The sequence below is a fragment of the Liolophura sinensis genome, chromosome 13, assembly GCF_032854445.1.
Source record: "Liolophura sinensis isolate JHLJ2023 chromosome 13, CUHK_Ljap_v2, whole genome shotgun sequence".
NCBI classification, from domain to species: domain Eukaryota; kingdom Metazoa; phylum Mollusca; class Polyplacophora; order Chitonida; family Chitonidae; genus Liolophura; species Liolophura sinensis.
In genome coordinates, this window is record NC_088307.1 from 16,189,448 (window position 1) to 16,213,641 (window position 24,194).

At 37.7% G+C, this 24,194-nt stretch overlaps 1 protein-coding gene across 1 annotated transcript in view; it reads right to left on the reverse strand.

The window, feature by feature from the left end:
• Positions 1-24,194, reverse strand: part of LOC135480918 (potassium channel subfamily T member 2-like) — a 147,841-nt gene that overhangs the window by 59,660 nt on the left and 63,987 nt on the right. Inside the window, exon 2 of the mRNA XM_064760849.1 lies at positions 3,318-3,397. Within this exon, the coding sequence (XP_064616919.1) occupies positions 3,318-3,397 (80 nt within the window). The remainder of the gene's footprint in view (positions 1-3,317; positions 3,398-24,194) is intronic.

Sequence of the window (24,194 nt, forward strand, 5' to 3'; positions counted from 1 at the left end):
TTCCTTTCAATATAAAGCTCCCGTGTGGCAGATTTCATGATAAGGGGGGCCAATCATCCAACATTTTATATTAATCATTGTGTCAAAAATTATATCCATTTGAGGGCCAAACTGAGTTTTACAGGAATCCATATCCGTTGTAGACATATTGTAAATAATACAACAGTCAAGATTGATGTGGTTTGATTTCTTATGTCATCCAAAAAAATAATGTGCGGGGTATTGGACAGACAATTTTCCCATTTGTCTGTCCAATTCGTGTGCTTTGAAAATATATAACTGGCACTCATATGTCTGTCTAGTCTGTGAAATGGCAGACACGGGGTTCATTGAATATTTACAAATATAAAACCATAATCCCGCAATGAAGTGGATTTGTATTAACTGTAAATTTTTTTTAATCTGGTTTAAGCTTAGTTACTATTAGAACACAATGCAGAAACATGGTCATATTTTGCAAACTTTTTGATTGTTGTTTATCTCTCCAAATATTTGAAAAGTTCAACACTGCTTTCCATATTTGTTTTTTGTTCAGATTTCCGATCCTCAATTTAACTACAACCGTAATTTCGCATGCAGTCTTTCCACTTCCTATTTTCTGATGTTGTTGACATGCTGAGAGAGGAAAGAATTTTTTTCTACAGTCTGTCTGATTATGAAGCATTTGCAGCTATGAATCGATAGCAGCTGTTTTAGTTCATTATTTGGAAGAGTACTGCATGTTACGTCTTGGTACATTTGCATGAGTCTAGTTTACATTGTCTTCAAAACGGTCTCATAGTCTTCCACAATCGATCAAGCCACATTTTCCAATTTTTTGTTTGCGTGTAGCAAACATTTCAACTGTTAGACACTCCTTGTTGCAAGCGCTTGAAGTCACACAGACTTTGTCATACATTTGGAAAAAAAACCCAGGTGTTTATTTCATTTTCAGTCACGCACTGAACCAGATTTTTCTCGGCACTTCAAGCGACAATCACGTCCAATTTCCTTAAAATTTTATCTAGGCAGGCAAACCTCTGCTGTGAAGAATATCTTACGATATGTTACGTTATTTTATGCGTTACCGCAAATCAATATCCCTGTAAATAAATCTTTGTCTATATTGTTGGTACTAAGACACATTATACCAGACATTGACAATATGACTCAAAGTGTTCTATCTGAATGCAGGCAAGTATGCTGCCATAAGGGTAGTGTCAAGACATTTTGGGGGAGGAGGGAGGTGAGTAAAACTTACAACCTTAACTGTGTTATTCACTTTCATAACTCCGTCATATACTGTGACACAATCACATAGCTGCGCACTGGGGCTGATCCATGTTGCTAAAGACTCTTAGCCTGTATATTTAAGTAGCACATTCGGATGAAAATATTCAATGATTATACAAAGTCTTTGTTAATATATTTGTATCTCGTAAATGTTCACTTTAAATATTAACTTTAAAAAAAAAATATCACACCACTTAAAAAGAGGGCCCTCGCACAGTGGCTACATGTCTTTTTTTTTTAAAACACTACATATAACCTTGGATGTCATGTACATATAACATGGAAGTTGGTCGGGAAAATTTCGTCTAAGTGCATACAATGTTTTCTGATTGTAGGTTGTTGATACACCACCATCGCATGGAAATCTACCGAAGAGCACATTCTGGGGTCACTACTTTCATGCGACCAGCACACATGGGACAATGGACGTGAAGTGTCATCTCATCTTGCAGCTCCAGACATTATTGTGCCTGGAACTAGAAGGCATTTCCTGCCTTCCTTTGGAAATTTCTAATTTGTACAACTTAAATAAAAATAAAGAACTCTCTCCTTGCAGATAATCATGGTATCATGTTATTTTATATCCAAATGTAAAACATTGGCAATGTTGTCTGTGTGAAAATGAAACATTAGCAACGTTGTCTGTGTGAAAATGAAACATTGGCAACATCTGTGAAAATGAAACATTGGCAACATCTGTGTGAAAATGAAACATTGGCAACGTTGTCTGTGTGACACATCAGCCACATCACTTAATATTATGATTTTCTCACTGTTGAAGCAGTGTTTAAAAACTCATTCTTCCAGTTTTGAAACTTTGTTCAATTTTACCAGTATGGTTAAACCAGAAATAAATTATTAACTATTAAATTTTCATTTTTGTCCATTACAGGTTGCTTATGTTTCATAATGTCTGTCCACCTGAAACATTTGACAAGTCACTGTTCAGAAAATTTTATTGTCTCACTTAAATGCCCAGGTCAGGAGCATGAGTTTAAAGAAACAGACAAGATGCAACAGTAAAATGATCACCTAAGGATTTGTTTCAGTTTAATTACAATGAAGAGGAAACAAAAGTTGTGAGGCTGTCTGCCTCCCCTTGCCACAATCATCAAACAAAATGTGCCTAAATTTTGTAGAAATTCTCTATATTCAAACAAAACAAAGGCATTGTATTGGTAATGACCTGGAGTAGAATTCATTTAATTGCTACAGTAGAATTGATCGAGTTTAGTTTAATGCAATGAGATGATCGCAGGATCACCTGTTGCTTTAGGCTAATTTTGTAAGACTGTCAACATTTTTTATTTAACACTTCAAATCGGTGTGCTAACTATCCTGGCATTACTGAAATAGAGAACTTCAACATTTCACCTATACAGAAATGTAAATTTCAGCCTCAAAGCATAAATTTTATTTTTCATCTTTGGGTGGGACATACTGGCTCCTTTTATAATGAAATCTGCTGTCAGGGTGGTTTCAGGACTGCAGATAACAATCATCACTGAGGCGGTAACCTATTAATTCTCTGTACCATTTCTGCATGAGGAAATATACCATGTGATATATATATATATATGTATTATACATAGCTATGGGAGTAATTTTTCAGTGCTTATAATGCTTTAGCAGTATTATACATGTAGTGAGAGGAAATTTATTTATTTGTTTTGATTTATTTAATTATTTGATTGGTGTTTTACGCCGTGCTCAAGAATATTTCACTTATACAACGGCGGCCAGCGTTATGGTAGTTGAAAACTGGGCACAGCCCGGGTTGAAACCCATGACGATCCGCAGGTTCCTGTCAGACCGTCCCATTTACGGCCGGAGACAGAGGAAATTTCTCTTTAGCATCATATTATTTGGTATACATCTATAGTCACTGCTGGATCTTGGAGCATTGGACAACTGAGTTCACATCCTGGTATAATCTATCATTTCCTCATTTGTACAACTGCACCGACAAAGGTCCCATAGAAACATCTCAGGAAAGGTCGCAGGAAAAAAAAATTATCATCCTGCTGATTAACTGTAACACTTACTTGATCTTTGGTTTTTGATGAAGTAAAGCTGAAGGCGTTCCTTGAAGGACTTTTCATTGGTAAAAAATTCCACACGAACTCTGTAACAAGGTAAAAAAAAAATGTGTTTGTATTTATGACAGCTTTTCCATAATTTCCTACAATGAAAGAAATACCACCTGTGGGATTCAGAAGTTGAAGCTCTGACACAGCAAAAAGAGAAATAAAGCCTGCAGATAAGACATTATGATGAGGTACATGTACATCTATGCCCAAATAGGTGACAATTATCAGTGTGTACATAAATAACCATGTGATATGTGTGTATTTGGCTTCCAGTGCTGTGCAGGTATTTGCATCAGACTTGCATGCATTTGTCCTCTAACTGACTTCAATGTATTTGCACTGTAATTGACTTGCATGTGCATGTATTTGTACTTCAGGTGATCTGCATGTATTTGCTCATGTACTTCTGATGATCTGCATGTATTTGCTCATGTACTTCAGGTGATCTGTATGTATTTGCTCATGTACTTCTGATGATCTGCATGTATGTGCTCATCTACCTCAGGTGATCTGCATGTATTTGCTCATGTACTTCAGGTGATCTGCATGTATGTGCTCATGTACTTCAGGTGATCTGCATGTATTTGCTCATGTACTTCTGGTGATCTGCATGTATGTGCTCATGTACCTCAGGTGATCTGCATGTGTTTGTTTTTCAACATAAACATGTCAACCACAGATTGATCATTGCATTACTATAATGCAATCATTTTTCTTCCTATTTCAGAATTTTCATGAAATATAGATCAACTTTGAAAAATACAGTATACAGTACAAGATTAATTTTTTTCTATCACCTTCCTTTTTTTCTCACCATTGCAAACTGCAGCATATAATATTCAAACGAAAAATACATTACTCATATAAACTTGAGTGCAAGATCCATACAAAATTTAATTTCCGTTTTCTGTCAAAATAGACAGCTTGGAGCTGTTGGTGAGACATGATCAGATGCTGTCTAACCATATAACCATACACAGGTACAAAGAGATGAAAAGTCTTTGGACACTCTGATCATTTATCAGAATTAATTAAGCTATAGATCACTACGATGCACCACGGTGGGGGACAGAATCTGACAGCGCAGTGATCAAGTAAGTGGGAAACGGCTCCGCAGTGAATTGAACGCTGCGCAATCCTTGACGCTTGATCCCACCCATAGCTTGTAGCTAATCCTCCTCAAACAAGATATCAGCCTGCTGAATAACCTCACTGATAAATGAAACCCACGCCGTAAGTTTCCTCTCTAGAAGCGTGACTGCGGGGTGAGGTTTGATCACGACTCCCCGCAGTAATCGGGGATCATACATGACATGGTAAATCCCTGAAGCCAGCTCGCTGTAATTCCCTGGCCAATTAGAAACCTTAAGGAGGATTAGGCAGCGACTTATGCAGGAGGTCCAGCCGCAAAATACACGATATCACAGACCACGGCCATTTCTTAACACATGCATCAATCGCGAAAGCTTTGATATATCTTTATTTACATTATATACATCTTTCAAACATATTATGGTGAAAACAAGAATTTGCGCTAACTTAGAGGCAAAGTAATTCTACCATGCTCAGCAAGACAGAAGAAAGACCATTTAACAATATTGAACATGGTTAGATTTATTATTTTAGTAGCTTTCCAATTTAGCAAAAACTCCTTATAAAAAAAATTATATTCTGGGGTTAGTGGACATGGTGGAAAGGAATTAACATTTTATTGAAAACTAAAAAATTCGGAAAATCTTTTGCCTGTTTCCCGTAAGTTTCACTCAATAATAACATTTCTCCCTGACTTCTTTTATATTCCTACAATATGTAATATATTTATTTATTTATTTGATTGGTGTTTTCCCCCGTACTCAAGAATATTTCACTTATACGACGGCGGCCAGCATTATGGTGGGTGGTAACCGGGCAGAGCCAGGCGGAAACCCACGACCATCCTTAGGTTGCTGGCAGACCTTCCCACGTACGACTGGAGAGGATGCCAGAATGAGCTGGACTTGAACTCACAGCGACCGCATTGGTGAGAGACTCCTGGGTCATTACGCTGCGCTAGCGCGCTAACCTACTGAGCCACGGAAGCCCCGAACAATATGTAATGTACATATGCTGTGCTATTCAATTAAACATTTCCCCAAAGTAAAAAAATTTATTGTTCAATGTCTAGCAATTAAGCTGTAGCTTAAATATGCTCTTGATGTGTATTAATAAAATTTGTTTGAACGTTTACTGAAGAAAAGCTAAAATGTCTTTTCCTAAAGACACACAGGCGTTGCCTGAATGACTTAATTTACCAGTACTTCAATTAGAAGTCACAAGTCAATACGACGTTAGTGACAGAACCTTTCTGTCCAGTGCCATTAAGATCCATTTCTTCATTCCCTTAACAGCCAACGAAGCATTTAGTGACTCGATCGTGTCAACAATTGGATCTGCACTAAAATTAGGCCACATAATGTTCACGCAGTCTGCTCTTAAGAGTACATCCCAAGGTGAAAATCAAATCACTTAAACCCATTAACACAACAGCTTGTCATGAGAGGTCAGATGAGTTGTGGGGCATTTCCTGACCACATCTGCACCTTCCTCCGTAAGGTTTTAATTCCATAACGTGACAGCTAGCACACTCGACATGGCACTTCCAAGTTTTGCTCATTTTGACTGTGAAAGAAGCCATGCGCCAAAACCTCAGGGAATCCAACGGAAGGCCTAAATGAACGGGAATCAGCTTAGAAAAAATATACCTTTCCTGCATCTCTGGTAACCACTTATGAACATATTACATGTTGTAGCTCTTATAAACTTGTGACTCCAGTATGAAGTAACACATGAATATTACATGCTGTAGCTCTTATAAACTTGTGACTCCAGTATGAAGTAACATATGAATATTACATGTTGTAGCTCTTATAAACTTGTGACTCCAGTATGAAATAACACATGAATATTACATGCTGTAGCTCTTATAAACTTGTGACTCCAGTATGAAGTAACATATGAATATTACATGTTGTAGCTCTTATAAACTTGTGACTCCAGTATGAAGTAACACATGAATATTACATGATGTAGCTCTTATTAACTTGTGACTCCAGTATGAAGTAACATATGAATATTACATGCTGTAGCTCTTATAAACTCGTGACTCCAGTATGAAGTAAGGGTCGAATTAGAAATAAAAAATTGGTGTACTGCAAAGGTAAACTTTTTTGTATGCCTAAAGTGGATGCATGTGCACTCATTTTGAGCCCTGAAGTACATATATCATTGCTTGGTATATGTTTTTGGTTGCAAGCTGGAGCTTTTATCTAGTAATTACACAGCTAGTGCATTGACGCTCTTTGTGTCAAGCCAGGCAACTGTACGTACCAAGACTGTCAATATTGTATTCTTCGCATTTAACTTAGACTAAAGCTATAGGCTGTGTCTTGTACAGAACACATGATGGCACACAATGTAACAACTAATAGGGCAACACGGCTAAATTTACATTTAATCAGACATATACATGTGTATTTCTGTATACATCTAATGCACAGCTGTTTTTCAACACTTTTTTCATGCATTTTTCTGCCACAAAAAGTACTGAATCTGGTCTAGGCTGGAATTTCCTATTACTTGACAGATTATATATTATATAAACATGTAGGTTTGTAGATGTGACGTCTTCTGTGCACTGCAGAAATTGAATCATCATTAAACATCACAGAAAACGAACAGCAGTGTGGCTCACAATGGACAGCAGTGTGGCTCACAATGGACAGCAGTGTGGCTCAAAATGAACAGCAGTGTGGCTCAAAATGAACAGCAGTGTGGCTCACAATGAACAGCAGTGTGGCTCACAAAGGACAGCAGTATGGCTCAAAATGGACAGCAGTGTGGCTCAAAATGGACAGCAGTGTGGCTCAAAATGAACAGCAGTGTGGCTCAGCACGAAGCTGTAGGCTTTAATACCAGAACAAACACATGTAAACCCCTGCTGGATGTCTATAAGCTGGGGTATAAATGCTTGATGGCTATTTTCCCTCCAGATAAAAGACTGTCTGAACATATGGTATCAGTTCCACCTGAATCCACAGTAATTCTCAGATGTTACAGATAAGGTTGCCTGCAGACAATTACACTGGGTAATTCTGTCAGTCCAACGAGTTAAGTACCTGCCAGTGAGACTGAAAACTTGGTCATTATTTCCAAATAAATCAGGTTTATTTCAGACAAGGAAAAGGCAGGTTGCCTAAGCCAGTCACTGATGGATGTTTGCTTAGTACACTTATGAAGATCTTCTGCTCATCGAAAAAAAAAAGACAATGGACAAAATACAAAGGAATACACCAAATGTCCCATGACCATGAGCTAGTGCAATTGAACAGATAAATGTACTGTGTAGAAGAAGTCATGAAGGTACACACCCAAACACGTTGAAAGTCAAGGTTTTCAAATATGACTTCCAGTGTGCAATCCATTTCTTTTGGTACCAATTCTTGAAGATCAATGATAAATGTGATAGACTGATCAAGTTTATGCCCAGGAAAAATCTACTTTAGTCTCCTGTCTTCATATTCCTATATGTAAACAATCTCATTTCTCAAGGAATAGTACGTTATATTCCTCCTCTGTATCACACCGTGACAAGTAATATTTGCACTAATTAATATGTTCTGTTACTATAACCCACGGCCTGCGGCACATAATGTGACTAGAATGTGGTACTACTTCAGTCTTGCGTGTTATTAGAAAACAGGCTCCTGTGCTGCTCTGTTACTATAACCCACGGCCTGCGGCACATAATGTGACTAGGTTGTGGTACTACTTCAGTCTTGCGTGTTATTAGAAAACAGGCTCCTGTGCTGCTCTGTTACTATAACCCACGGCCTGCGGCACATAATGTGACTAGGTTGTGGTACTACTTCAGTCTTGCGTGTTATTAGAAAACAGGCTCCTGTGCTGCTCTGTTACTATAACCCACGGCCTGCGGCACATAATGTGACTAGATTGTGGTACTACTTCAGTCTTGCGTGTTATTAGAAAACAGGCTCCTGTGCTGTGCTGTTACTATAACCCACGACCCATGGCACATAATGTGACTGGGTTGTGGTACAACTTCAGTCTTGCGTGTTATTAGAAAACAGGCTCCTGTACTGCGCTGTTACTATAACCCACGACCTGTGGCACATAATGTCACTAGGTTGTGGTACTACTTCAGTCTTGCGTGTTATTAGAAAACAGGCTCCTGTGCTGCTCTGTTACTATAACCCACGACCTGTGGCACATAATGTCACTAGGTTGTGGTACTACTTCAGCCTTGCGTGTTATTAGAAAACAGGCTCCTGTGCTGCGCTGTTACTATAACCCACGACCTGTGGCACATAATGTCACTAGGTTGTGGTACTACTTCAGTCTTGCGTGTTATTAGAAAACAGGCTCTTGTGCTGCGCTGTTACTATAACCCACGACCTGTGGCACATAATGTGACTGGGTTGTGGAACTACTTCAGTCTTGCATGTTATCAGAAAACAGGCTCCTGTGCTGCTCTGTTACTATAACCCACGACCTGTGGCACATAATGTGACTAGGTTGTGGTACTACTTCAGTCTTGCATGTTATCAGAAAACAGGCTCCTGTGCTGCTCTGTTACTATAACCCACGACCCGTGGCACATAATGTGACTGGGTTGTGGAACTACTTCAGTCTTGCATGTTATCAGAAAACAGGCTCCTGTGCTGCTCTGTTACTATAACCCACGACCCGTGGCACATAATGTCACTAGGTTGTGGTACTACTTCAGTCTTGCATGTTATCAGAAAACAGGCTCCTGTGCTGCTCTGTTACTATAACCCACGACCCGTGGCACATAATGTGACTGGGTTGTGGAACTACTTCAGTCTTGCATGTTATCAGAAAACAGGCTCCTGTGCTGCTCTGTTACTATAACCCACGACCCGTGGCACATAATGTCACTAGGTTGTGGTACTACTTCAGTCTTGCATGTTATCAGAAAACAGGCTCCTGTGCTGCTCTGTTACTATAACCCACGACCCGTGGCACATAATGTGACTGGGTTGTGGAACTACTTCAGTCTTGCATGTTATCAGAAAACAGGGTCCTGTGCTGCTCTGTTACTATAACCCACGACCTGTGGCACATAATGTGACTAGGTTGTGGTACTACTTCAGTCTTGCATGTTATCAGAAAACAGGCTCCTGTGCTGCGCTGTTACTATAACCCACGACCCGTGGCACATAATGTGACTGGGTTGTGGAACTACTTCAGTCTTGCGTGTTATTAGAAAACAGGCTCTTGTGCTGCGCTGTTACTATAACCCACGACCTGTGGCACATAATGTGACTGGGTTGTGGAACTACTTCAGTCTTGTGCGTTGTTAGAAAAAACAAGGCTCTTGCACTGCTCTGCACTCAGGAAAGGGGCAATTAATGCAAGTAAGCAAAAAAATCCATGTGACAATGTAGATGCATGTACATGTTACTGTTATGGCTTTGCATTACCCATAGGGTGACAATTTAGCAGACAATTTTAATCAGATTTAGCTATATCGTACATTGTGATAAGTTTTAATCCAAATGCTTTTATGAGTACATTGTGTTTGATTTTTTCCCTCTCAAATAATCAACTCTTAAACTCAATATGCAAGTCCAGCTCATGCTGGCTTCCTCTCCGGCCGTACGTGAAAAGGTCTGCCACCAACCTGCGGATGGTCATGGGTTTCCCCCGGGCTCTGCCCAGTTTCCACCCATCATAATGCTGGCTGCCGTCATATAAGTGAAATATTCTTGAGTACGGCGTAAAACACCCATCAAATAAGTAAATAAATAAGCTCAAAAAGTGATGTGCAAAAATGGCCAAAAAGTGAACAAAGTTGGTACTACTGGTACTATACTTCTGCAACATTTTCCCATGTCTGCAATGTGCTTCTTAAAGCATATTCTGAGGGCATTATTCTGTCTTAATTGATTGATAAAAGTACACTTTTTATGAAGCCCAGAAACTGGGCAATCCAACCAATGTATATTTTTGCCTCCAAAATCAAATTAAAAACGTGTGTAACTCGCACTACACGTTGCTATTTCATACACAAAAAGGTTCAGGAAATAGGGTAATCAGTTTTTATCACTGCTCATTCTTCAATATATTGTACATTTTCACACTAAAATGTATATATAGCTTTAGTATTTGAAGGAAATGATTTGGATCTTAATTGCTACACAATTTTGTGAAATAGTTAGGCTATGCTGCACTAATGAAAACTGCATCCAAGAGAAAATTTCTTGAAAAAGGTTCACAGTCTAATAATTTATTAAGCGCTAACCAGGTCATGTCTTATAAGAAATTACACTCCTAATTGTGTGATATCAAGACAAACATTTAAAAAATAGAGAAAAAGAATAACAAGAACTATATAACTACTGTTTTATAAAATGCCGCATCAAATTTCAAGTCAATCGATCCATGTCAGCCTTTAATCGAAACCTGGATGTACAAAACAAGAGAAGTTCCTAATGATAAACCAGGTCTTTTCAATTTCAGGAGATTGACAGAATTTGTCAATATTCCTGGCATTTTAAGCACTTTACATCCTCTTATAGTTGTGCGCAATTGTTAGGGCTTTAGACATGGTTATTGATTTTTTTAACAGCTTGCAAATACAATAAAAACTGAGTCTCATCTAAACCATTTGAGAAGGTGTGATGCAATTTATTGGCGTGCCACATGAAGAGGAATGTCAATAAATGAAGCGATGTGGATATATCTCTCCCAGCTGCAACTAGTACATCAGTCAATAGCAAAATGCTGCAGTTCTGCAGTTCTCCCCAACCATATTTTCGGACAGCTACAATTAAATACAACATTCTATCAGCATCAATAAGAAACTCTGTTGCCATTATTACACGATCACTGTAATAAATGACAATAAATCAGGGCATAATAATATGATGGTCAGACACTTTTACCGTTATTACAGACCAGCCAGGTAGGACAGTGTTAATGGCATTCCTAGAATCCTGATGCAATATCTTGCGGAGGATCCAATCAAACTGGCCTTTATGGGCATAACTCATGACATTCAAAGATTCTCCCCTTTTGAAAAGATATCACTGTCCGCTACATCTTTATACTAAATCTAATTCCGTCCACTGAAGATCAGTTCAACGGAAGACATCAAGTGCCTCGGGGGTTCGACACTTATGACAAGGTTCTGTGTTATTGGGGCATTCAACTTTGACGGCGCCAAAAAAGCCTGGGCGTACAGTACGAAGCCTGTTATCATCTTATCTGGCCCATTAGCTCGATCAATATGCTGTCTGTTTTTGTCCCCTTTTTCCTTGGCGTACCTTAATGTGTTTACACGATTACTTGTGTCAAGTGCCCATAGTGACATCCAATGACATTAGCAAGCTAATTCATCAAATGATTCAGCCCTAAAACATGGCTTTTCTTCTGCAAGCCGGAGAGAAAGCTTTCAACTTACATGACCACATCAACCTTTTTTTAGAAAAAAATGGAGGCTAAAACATTTTCAGGAAACCTGCAGTCAAGTTTAAAGTCTGTGAATAAAGAAAGATGAAAAATTGACATCTACTTTGGTTTTCGAATCAACCTAGATTCACTGAGCTGTAGAGTAGTCATACTATAATCACAAATTATGGTAATGGGAGACCTGAAGACGAACCCCACAAGAGGTCCAAATGACTGTAGAATGCACTGTTTTCTTCTGTGACGTTGCATTGATGTATACTTCAAATGTTCTAACGTAATAAAGGAATGGGCATATAGCTCTGGAGTGTCTGGTTACAGGCTGGAAGGAGATTCATAAGTTCTCCGTTTAACAGTACATATATAATTAAAACTTTACAATGTCAACCAAGTGCCCCTTCCCTACATGTCATTCTAACATATCTCCAAAAACTTTAACACTAAAAGCAATTGTAAGTGAAGTGTGCTAAAACTGGCAATCTATACACAGTTGTTATTCTTGTCATGGACCCTGGGATGGTTCCATGTCACTAATAAAATAGGGGGGCTGGGATGTGCTGTCAGAACGTCTGTTTTCTTCAAAATTTGACAGTTCATTTTTCCGAGGACAAAGTCAAAATGAATTTGCATATAATTGGTCAAGCAGTCAGGGTTAAAGGTTAATTATTTCAATAGGCCCTTATCCCGTGTATGAGATATAAAGAGGTGACATCAAACAAAAAGCATCTAGGTACGACATCGAACCTGCATACTTGTACGATTTTGGCGTGTTTTGTACCCCAAACATATAGAAAGTATGACCCTACGCCAAAGAAATAAAAAACGTGCTTAGCAGCCATACACGAAAGAAAATAAAATTTAAAGTCCGATTTTATTCATGAAGTCCATTTTTAGTATCAAATCCAGTATTTTAGCATTCACACTATAGCGAGGATTTAGTAGGAAACCCCCAACTTGACAATTAATACTGCTTAAATGTACCGCGCAAAGGGTTTCTGCATGGTGACCCGTTCATTCCGTCTTTTTATGTCAACCCTTGTCACTGAGCATGCTTTTCCAAGCAAAATGGCTTGTGATTAAATGCCTGGGGGTGATGTGCATGAAGAAAGTGGATGTGAAAGCATAAAGTCACTTGCAATTCTTGAATGAGCGCCTCTTAATTCTCAGAATTACAGCGTCACAGGTGGAAAATCCGCTTCTTCACACGATCAGTACAGGTCCCTTGTTTAGAACGGTTGTCAGACTCAATGAATTCAAGACTGCTCCTGTCATCAATTTTTTAGGGTATCCATATATTTAGGGACATTTGTTCAAATCTGTAGTTTTTTCTACAGCGTAATAAGCAAACCGTCTTAAAAAGCCTGATCACAGAAAATATAAAGAACACAACAAAGATTATACATCAGCTAACATGCTATATCCTTAATAACCTCATTATCTTGAAGTAGCTAGAACAGGAAAAATTTTTCTCTTAATGATCCAAACTAACACACAAAGCATACATCTTTTGTTTCCTTTTGGGGCACCATAGCCCCCTTTTTTGGGGGAAATTCCAAAGTTTTAGTGACACAAGTAAAAGATTACCGCAATGAAAACTTCTTGGCAATGGTGTTTTAATTTGGAGTGATTTTTAAGAAGGGTTAAAAATATATCTGCCGCATTGTTGTCGCAATTTTGTACGCATAATATTCGATTTGTACACATAAACCTGAGTGTTTTTACACATTCAATTCACTAGGGGTAGGCATGTCTACTATATCTGGATAAACGCATGGGCAGCAATGCGTTTTTTCAACGCTGTCTTACTTGTAGCTCCTCCAAAAGGGAATGTCAGCGATGATCAGCTCATGGAAAGTTGTTGACTAGTGAAAGTTTAAATTCCAACTGAATGTCACCTTTCTCCACCTATTGCTGACTCACCAAGAGCACAATGCATGACTGACGGATACTGCCAACTAGCAGGTGTTGTTTACATAACACAGGAGACAAGTAGTGCACATGTTCATGGCGAGAAAATCCAATGGCTCTAAGTCCATCGTACTTTCTTAGCCAAAAGTTTTAATTTTGTTGTAACACTGAAGCCTTCTCAAGAGTTACCTATACGCCATCACAACGTTAATAAGTGGCTTGCAGACTGGACTTGACGGCACAAATGACAGGAAAGCACAAATGCATTGACCCGATTAATATATACAGTACGAATCTCACAGAAATTTGGTCGGAAATTTAGGAAAGCTGGTGACTGCATTCAGTGCATAATGACACAGAGTTAAATAGTACACTTTGCAGCATCACGGCACCAAGTGTCAGCTTTCGTTCACAGTCATATTAGCACTTGCTTTTTTGCCAACAGATTTTTATTTTGCTAATTTTTTTATTTATTTTGTGACACATGCAGCCGTCGTGACATCATACAGCAACCGTGTGTGGCTAACTCTGATTTTCCCGCTGAGCTCTATATAATTAAAGCGCTAGATTTCTGGGAAAATTCCAGGGGACAGATCAGCGTAACCTATACATTTTCCTACGCAGAAGATTGCCATGACCATTATACTTACATGTACAAAGTGCGGCCTACATCGAAAGCACAAAACGATCATTTTTTTGTTATTAGAAAACAATAGTGGAACTCTACTATCAACAATAGTGCAAGTCTACTATAAACAATAGTGCAAGTCTACTATAAACAATAGTGCAACTCAACTATAAACAAAAATTAATTAGGCTACACATCAAAGTCACATGGGGAAACTTAAAGTTTCAACAAAAAAAAACCCCACTAAGAAATATCGTTTATATGTATAGTAATGATTCAGTGAAATTACTGAAGTGGTAGAACTGCAGGTCAAATACTCTCAATGTCAAAACAGAAGATGGCGGAAACAAATTAGTCAAACAAAGATTTGAACCGATGAAAAACAGAACAGTTTGACCAATATTAGCATATTTGGAAGCAATGTGGCATGACTGACACAACCACAATGTTCGCTTCACGCAGAGTTGATGAGTGTGTAGCTGTGAAAATAACAACAACACATCAAGTGCTTTACTCACAATTTCAGAGCAGACAAATGACTTATGACTTTTAATCTATGACAGTTATCAATTTCCAGCTAAATACTATTGTTCCCCAGCTGTCATTATGTATGGTAACCACTATCTCGCCCACCATCTGTCTAGCTCGGGGGGATAAACATGTTAAAGAATGGCCTACAATTGCCTGTTTACATCGTCTGCGAGAAGTGTCCCAGTGCTGCGAGAAGTGTCCCAGTGCTTCATGGATCGTGTACAAAAGTCCCGCTGATGGGGTTCACAACTCCCACTGACGTAGCTCTCACCTCCCACAAAGTCTCCGGCCATCCCCCGCTGGGTCCCCGTGGAGAGCCTGCAGTCGATCAGCAGAGTGTGCACATGCATATATAGGTACCTGGAATGTGGTTGTACTCTATACACCACATGTATCTGTGATCAAGTATGGCAATGTGTAACTTATGTTGTTTTCATACAATAAAAAAGCTTAGTGGAGAAATACAAACAATGCATGCATTTCATCCTGGACAGAAATTGATGGAACTAAACTTGTTCTATCAGGCAAATGTAAATACATACATGTATATATATCATCACCCAGTTTTCAAGTTTTAACTAAGTTTTGGTTCTTTTTTGCTGTTTTTAAGAAAGTTAGTCTATTCTTGTTTCATTTTTGGCGTTCTCATCCCTTTAAAAACCATTTACTGTTTCCTGTTTTGTGCTTGGTTTTGCCACGATATGGCTGGAAAATTGCTAATGTGGCGCTAAGCCATAATCGTTTGTTCATTCATTCCTTCATTCATTCGTATCATCACTCAGACCCCAAAAAATGATATACATGTATGCCCCATATGGGGATCTAATTATCAACTGAATCAGTAACACTAAACACATCGCAAAACTACGGCAAATGCTTTAAATCATTTATCAAATCATCAAATCTGTTTTTTTTTTTCAAAATCACATTCACCCAAAAAACTATGAAAAAACAGCACTGCGAACAACCAGGATAACAAGACACAGAAAACTACATTTAAATCCCGACTCCGTTACATTCTGTAAAGACAGAATCACTTCAAACTGATCAGTATATGCAAATAAATGCACAACGCAATGTGCGTGCTATGTGCGTTTTTCTGTATCTGGGAAAATCTTTTGACCTTTGATGGCATTGCTGTTCTGATATATATATAATGCGCATGCTAAACAGATCAACATTTGACTGATGTTTTATTGATATGTCTGACAGCAGATCGAAAGCTGGTACAATGGAGTTCTACACATCCTAACACCAGCGCTGAAATACAAACACTTACATGTACATAAATATATGTGTGTCCAAATAATGAAGGTGAAAAGCTGCAAACATGAAACAGACCAATTTGCATTCTCGTTCAAGAGAGGATCTTTAAAAGCTGCTTACTTCATAGACAACTCAACCTCAAGTCCAAAAAAAAAAAAAAAACCCAGTATATTGAATCACAAGAAATCTATTTAAGGCAAAAAAACAAAATATACAACCATGTATAATGTATTCTAATTCTGCTTGTTTTTATCAGATAATGATAATATTACCATACATTCTGAAAGTCATGTAACTGCGGTACATTAATAAATGTACGGCCAATACTGTTTACCATACATTCTGAAAGTCAAGTAACTGCGGCACATTAATAAATGTACGGCCAATACTGTTTACCATACATTCTGAAAGTCAAGTAACTGCGGCACATTAATAAATGTACGGCCAATACTGTTTACCATACATTCTGAAAGTCAAGTAACTGCGGCACATTAATAAATGTACGGCCAGTACTGTTTACCATACATTCTGAAAGTCATGTATTTGCGGCACATTAATAAATGTACGGCCAGTACTGTTTACCATACATTCTGAAAGTCATGTAACTGTGGCACATTAATAAATGTACGGCCAATACTGTTTACCATACATTCTGAAAGTCATGTAATTGCGGCACATTAATAAATGTACGGCCAATACTGTTTACCATACATTCTGAAAGTCATGTAACTGCGGCACATTAATAAATGTACGGCCAATACTGTATACCATACATTCTGAAAGTCATGTAATTGCGACACATTAATAAATGTACGGCCAATACTGTTTACCATACATTCTGAAAGTCATGTAATTGCGGCACATTAATAAATGTACGGCCAGTACTGTTTACCATACATTCTGAAAGTCATGTAACTGTGGCACATTAATAAATGTATGGCCAATACTGTATATCATACATTCTGAAAGTCAAGTAACTGCGGCACATTAATAAATGTACGGCCAGTACTGTTTACCATACATTCTGAAAGTCATGTAACTGTGGTACATTAATAAATGTATGGCCAATACTGTTAACCATACATTCTGAAAGTCTTGTATTTGCGGCACATTAATAAATGTACGGCCAATACTGTTTACCATACATTCTGAAAGTCAAGTAACTGTGGCACATTAATAAATGTACGGCCAGTACTGTTTACCATACATTCTGAAAGTCATTTATTTGTAGCACATTAATAAATGTACGGCCAATACTGTATACCATACATTCTGAAAGTCATGTAATTGCGGCACATTAATAAATGTACGGCCAATACTGTTTACCATACATTCTGAAAGTCATGTAATTGTAGCACATTAATAAATGTACTGCCAATACTGTATACCATACATTCTGAAAGTCATGTAATTGCGGCACATTAATAAATGTATGGCCAATACTGTTTACCATACATTCTGAAAGTCATGTAATTGCGGCACATTAATAAATGTACGGCCAATACTGTTTACCATATATTCTGAAAGTCACGTAATTGCGGCACATTAATAAATGCACACCCAATACTGTTCAACTTTTTACATCTTTTCCTCAATGGTTTTGAATGCAAACGCACATAATTATGAACACAAAACCGGAGCCATACATTTTGTATATTACATTGACACCCATGACAAACAATTAATACAGGGATCGGAATGTGATCAAGACTCCTTCTGCTAAATACATGTCATGACCTGACAAATCTATTTCTAAAACGTCTTAACTTAAACAAGTCATTTAGCTTTTGACACAGAATTAAATTATATGCATGGACTATGTGCTTCTATTATATTTATATACACTTATCAGAATGTACATATACAATATAATATAAACACAACACAGAAAAACAATCCCACTAATATATGTATATACAGAAAAGTCACATTCTTTTGCGTTTTCATACAACCTGTCTAGAGGGCTCCTTTGGGACATTATTGCAGAAGATACACCTTTTTTTTTACAGCATTGCCAAGTTAACAAGCCGTAAGTGTGAAAGACACAACCACAGGGTATGGACCTGGAACCACATATGTTCCAAAAAAGCAACAATACCTGGCATTTAGATATTTACACATGCCCATGTAAGTATCCAGCTGTTACTAACTAATAGTAACAACTGTCCTACATTCCAGAATACATGTACATGTGAGTATACACATGGACATGGATGTATTCATTGCTGTTAAATCCTACACATCAGAACTGTCACTGGTACAATGGCCAACAGTTTCACTGTTGGGCGACACTTGAGTTAAACCATCCAACCTGCGGCAAGTTACTTTTCTCTTTTTGACCTACAGGCTTTGCATGTTATACTGGTGTAAGTATAGCGGTCTTCAACAAACTGCGCAATCTATCCTGTCTGTATGTACCAGCTTTACCCACCATTTTCTACTAACATCCACACAAAATGAGGTCAGCAGAGTGCCAAAAACGTTCAACTTGAACACACATTCAAGGTCCAGATATCCTTACTATATATGTCCCGATACCGATACCCTCATGTTCCTAACTCATGGTTGTCTGGTTGTTGACTGGATACACATATATCTTCTGGCATGCCAGACTTCCGCACAACAGATATGGCGAACTGGCCATGCAATAAAAATGGCACAAGGACACTATAGACATCAAGATGTAGGGCAGACTTAATGTAAGCATCCCATAAAGCTTAATGAGAAATGTCTGATGTTGTCAACGTATAAGTAGTATCAACTGTATACAGCACTGAAATTTTATCCAAAATTGTCAGTGTTCATTAATCAAAAAGTTACTGACTGTGTGTTATATGTCTTTGATATGCAGTCTTACTCAGCTGCAGATAGCTATAATGTTTTCTACAGGTACTGCATAAAAAAGAATACAAATAATATTTGTAAACAAACAAATTTGTAAATAATTTCATCTAAACTTGATTGATATTCAGTTTATGCCTAAATCTCATCAACATTTGTTTTGTAGTTTCACAGAAACGCATTGATATGTAACTGTTCAGTAAATTAATAACCTTCTGTTATCGCTCTGGGGCTGAGAGTTTTAATAGTGGTGGTAACTGATTGGTTATCACGGTTAGGCAGAGTGACATAACTGGAAGTTTGCATGATACAGGTGTGCACAGTTTTTAAGTTATGATTACAAAAAAAAAAAAATGGCAACGTAAAAATTTGGCAAGTACATTAATGTATTTTTCATGTGTTCATTATCCATAAGCCTACATGTTTATTTATTTATTTATTTATTTATTTATTTATTTCATAGGTGTTTTCTGCAATATTTCACTTAATTATATGACAATGTCCGTGAGGCAATATGGTGAGAGTTAGAAACTGTATGCACAAAATCCCGGGTTGAATCCCACGGCCATCTGCAGGTTTATTAATCAGGAGAAGACTTTAAGAAGTAAGATATGCATTTCTGAAGAATAACATATATTAATTTATTACTTTGATCAGTGACAAACTTGTTTTGACAACATTCGATTACACGCATACATCTATAGGTACAGCAATACGAACTGGCTCTGAGTTTCCACACAATGACTTTCTTGGTGCACGCACTGCGCTTCTATATGTATATCTGGATGTCCAGCAGCAGAAATGGGACAACTGAACTTCCGCTTCATATAACCAGTCATCTTAACATCAAACAGGATACATGCATGTATATTAACTCAAGCATAAAACTTTAGCCTGTTGGTATAAATTTCAAAGATATCAAAGAAGATTCCATGGAAGCACTGATGATCAAAAGAACCTGAAAATTCAAGCGCCAATTCAGGAAATAATCAACCCAAAGGAATTCCTCACAAGTCTTCTCTGATTTTCATGGTGTAATTTAGCTTAGTAAGTCATGTAATCTCAAAGAAGTCCTCACTGCAACGACAACTCTGAGGATAAACAGAGAACATTGATTGAACAGCTAGACACCTATTCATGCCAGATATTATACGTATGGCTAATAATCAAATACTGATGGAAAAGCAGAGTATATGGAGATTTGGCTCTAGGCTACAACTAGTAAAAAGAGAAAACCTATCCGAATCTGTTTAGCTTCAGGTCTGATTTAACACTGTTATTTGCTGGTCAATATCTATAGAGCTGTTTTACATTATAAAAAAGTTTACTTAGGCCCTCAAAATGTTGGGCGCCCAAATCTGGATTAAAACTAACAAAAAATAATTAAAAAAAAAAAAATATGGTTACAAGCCACCAATGTAGAATTACTTCGTTGTCTATGCTGTTTTGACATTTTCAATTCACCAAAATGTAAAACTCCAGTTCACGTTGTTTTGATTTAATAAACGTTTGTAATAAACCTTTACATAATTTCTATGCTTTTGAAAAAGTTTATCATAAAATTTCTTTTATTCATAGGCTTAGAAGCTACATGTGTATAGTCTAGCTGAGTTTTGTCAGACAGCATTATTTTTATTTGCATGAACATTCCTCATCGCAATGAAACCATTCACTTTCAGATCAGAAGAATAATAATTAACCTTCGGATACGGCCCGGCCTGTAAAAGGTCATATAACAGCCTTCAGGCCCGGCCTGTAAAAGGTCATATAACAACCTTCGCATCCTCCACTTTGCAGGATGGTCATATTGTAACGATGACAGATTTATAGTGATATCTGCCTATGCACTTATATACTCATCTTGATCCATGCATGAGTATTAAGTACTTATCCAACTGCTGTTTCATGCCATACCCAAGAATCCATCTTGATAAAGACAAACACTCAGGTCACCATACATGCATGACAAACAAGTGGCCTTGGCAAATAGCACTGGTTTAACCATCCAGTTTTTCCTCCAGCAGTAACAAAGATAGCATTCAGGCTTATTTTCATTCCTCCAGGACTAAAAACCCAGTCTGTTATCTTAACTGAGAGACCAGCGAGCAAAGATTAGGACAGAGTTATTAAGGCTCCTGATACATAGGTGAATGACTTTGTTACCTTGAGTACAGCACGTGTTCAAGGCATCAATTAACCTATTTTGGGTGCAAAAGTCAGCAAATGGATTACCACTACATTACCAAACTGAGCATTCCATTTCAGAAGTCAATTAGTTAATTACTGCTGTTTACTATTCTTCCTTAAGTACGTGACCTCTACGTTAACTGCCTCTAGTTCACAATGGAATGATATTGGCCTGTAAAGTTGATTGTAAATCACTAAGATCGTGAGAGTAGCCCTTACAGCCCTGCTTGTAACAAGGAATTGTAAGCTACATCATCATAACTTACGATTAAAACTTACAATCATCTGAACTGTTTGTAAATGTTTACAGTCATCCCACAAAGTTTTGAACCCCAGATACAAATACTTACGCTTTAAAGGTGGATTACTAGTTAGTAAATTTCGACTGGCTTTGTAGGTTTAATGAATTCCTCAAACTGAGATGTCCGACCGGCCCTACTCATGATGATGTTATGTCTCATTCCATCATTCTCAGTGATTGTGACAACATAACAAAAGGTCTGTGGATGAAGGTTTCTCCATGAACAGTGAATACAAACAATAGGTTGAGTAACACGTATATAGGTTCAATGGTCTGTTTCTGGAAGAATGTAACTTACAATGATCATGCTATATCTATTACTTATTCACCATGTTTAATCCATACACAAGTCTAAGATCAATTGTACCTAGGTGTATTTCTATTTCTTCCAAACAACTGAATAATCGACAATATTTGATGCATGTGTTTTGAATTTTTTTGTATACCATAGCTACATGAGCACAATAAGCCTGTAAAACAGATTGCATGAGAACAATAAGCCTGTAAAACAGATTGCACGAATACAATAAGTCTTAAAAACAGATTGCACGAGTACAATAAGCCTTAAAACAGATTGCACGAGCACAATAAGCCTTAAAAACAGATTGCACGAGTACAATAAGCCTTAAAAACAGATTGCATGAGAACAATAAGCCTGTAAAACAGATTGCACGAATACAATAAGTCTTTAAAAACAGATTGCACGAGTACAATAAGCCTTAAAACAGATTGCACGAGCACAATAAGCCTTAAAAACAGATTGCACGAGTACAATAAGCCTTAAAAACAGATTGCACGAATACAATAAGCCTGTAAAACAGATTGCATGAGCACAATAAGCCTTAAAACATGTTCATGCACTCTCAGCCTTAAAATAAAAACAAAGCATTTAAGCACATTCTGCCTTAATAGCTATAATAGTGCATTATAACTTTCTGCCTTTTAGATAATTGCTATGGACCAGGTTCTGATAGATTAGCTGAGGGATTTTATGAGCCTGGACAAGATTATAACATGCATAATGTAGCTCTATTTTTGAATCTTAGAACTGAAAATGTGATGCATCTGTGATATATATACTGATGTGAATTTAAAGATAGGCATGCTGGAACAAATAACTGACAATATGACTTTGCTGTACATGATAAACAAGGGCCAAGACAAACACTTCTACTGGATTTCTCTGTTAAGGCTGTAATCTGGATTAAAAAAAAAAACAAGAGAAGGAAAAAAAAAAGGCAAAGCCATCTGACGCAAGTATCAGATGTCTGGGAAAATTCAAGCACACGCTAATGGTGTTGTTGACATTCTCAGTCCTAACCTGGCGACATAATTAGCCCAGCGTCTTCCTCAAATCTCCGTCGCTTCTTATAAAATCCATTAAAAAGTTTCAAGATTAATTACTCTCGACTTCTTCTTCGGGGGGTTTTTAACGCCATCTTCCACGAACACCATGCCTAAAGAGGAAGGACATATATGTGCGACCAATAAGGCGTGCTAGATACAGGGCATTCACCACGATGGTTCCTTTGTCTCCTTTGTTTTCAAAGCAGATTTCCAAGATGCACATTTTGCATAAATTACATAAGCATGACTTCTCTTCTTACACAGGTGTTTTTTCTTTTCAGCCAGATAATTTCTTGACTCAAAATATAAACAAAAGTAGTCCACATGTGCACACAACACATGGATAGGAATTTTTATCATTGAGTCTACACTGACATTGCTCCAGAGAACAGATGTACATACATAATTAAATTACGAGATTGTGAGTCTAGTGAAGCTATTGTACGTGCTTGTCTTGAAATCAATAGTCTACACTGAGGTGCCAGTTCAACCCAGCCAGGGAGAAGGAATTTGTATTCCCCTGTTCTTACTGCCTTTGGGGCCATGGTGACATTAAGGGGTTCATTCACATCTCATTTGGCCGGAAGCGCAGTCCAATGTGTGTTGAAGTCTACTTGTCTTCCACCATTTGATGTGCATATCTACATACATACATCACATCTGGGAAAGTTTGTCAGTAACTTCTTAAAAGTTAGCAGTTTTACCACAGACATTCCCGTATCCTACATTCATTAAACTGACTGCCAATGTATACGAGAAATTAATTCCTAAGTATGACATTTGATTAATTTATTTATTTGATTGGTGTTTTATGCCGTACTCAAGAATATGTCACTTATACGACGATGGCCAGAATTATGGTGGGAGGAAACCAAGCAAAGCCTGCGGGGAAACCCACGACCATCCACAGGTTGCTGGCAGACCTTCCCACTTACAGCCAGAGAAGCTAGCTTGAGCTGGACTTGAACTCAGTATGACATTTAATAACAAACAAATGGATAAAATAAGTAAAATGTGTACATGCTCTGCACATTTGAGAACTTAATAATCAAATAACAATCTATAAACATTCAATCCAAATCTCCTTTGCGGCCATACGTGGGAAGGTCTGCCACCAACCTGCGGATGGTCGTGGGTTTCCCCCTGGCTCTGCCCGGTTTCCACCCACCATAATGCTGGCCGCCGTCATATAAGTGAAATATTCTTGAGTACGGCGCAAAACATCAATCAAATAAATAAATAAATAAATCAAAACTCCTTTGAGTGAGTTAACTTCACAATGAAGATCACAGAACAACTTCTACAGAAAACAGAACAATGACACGAAATATTTGGC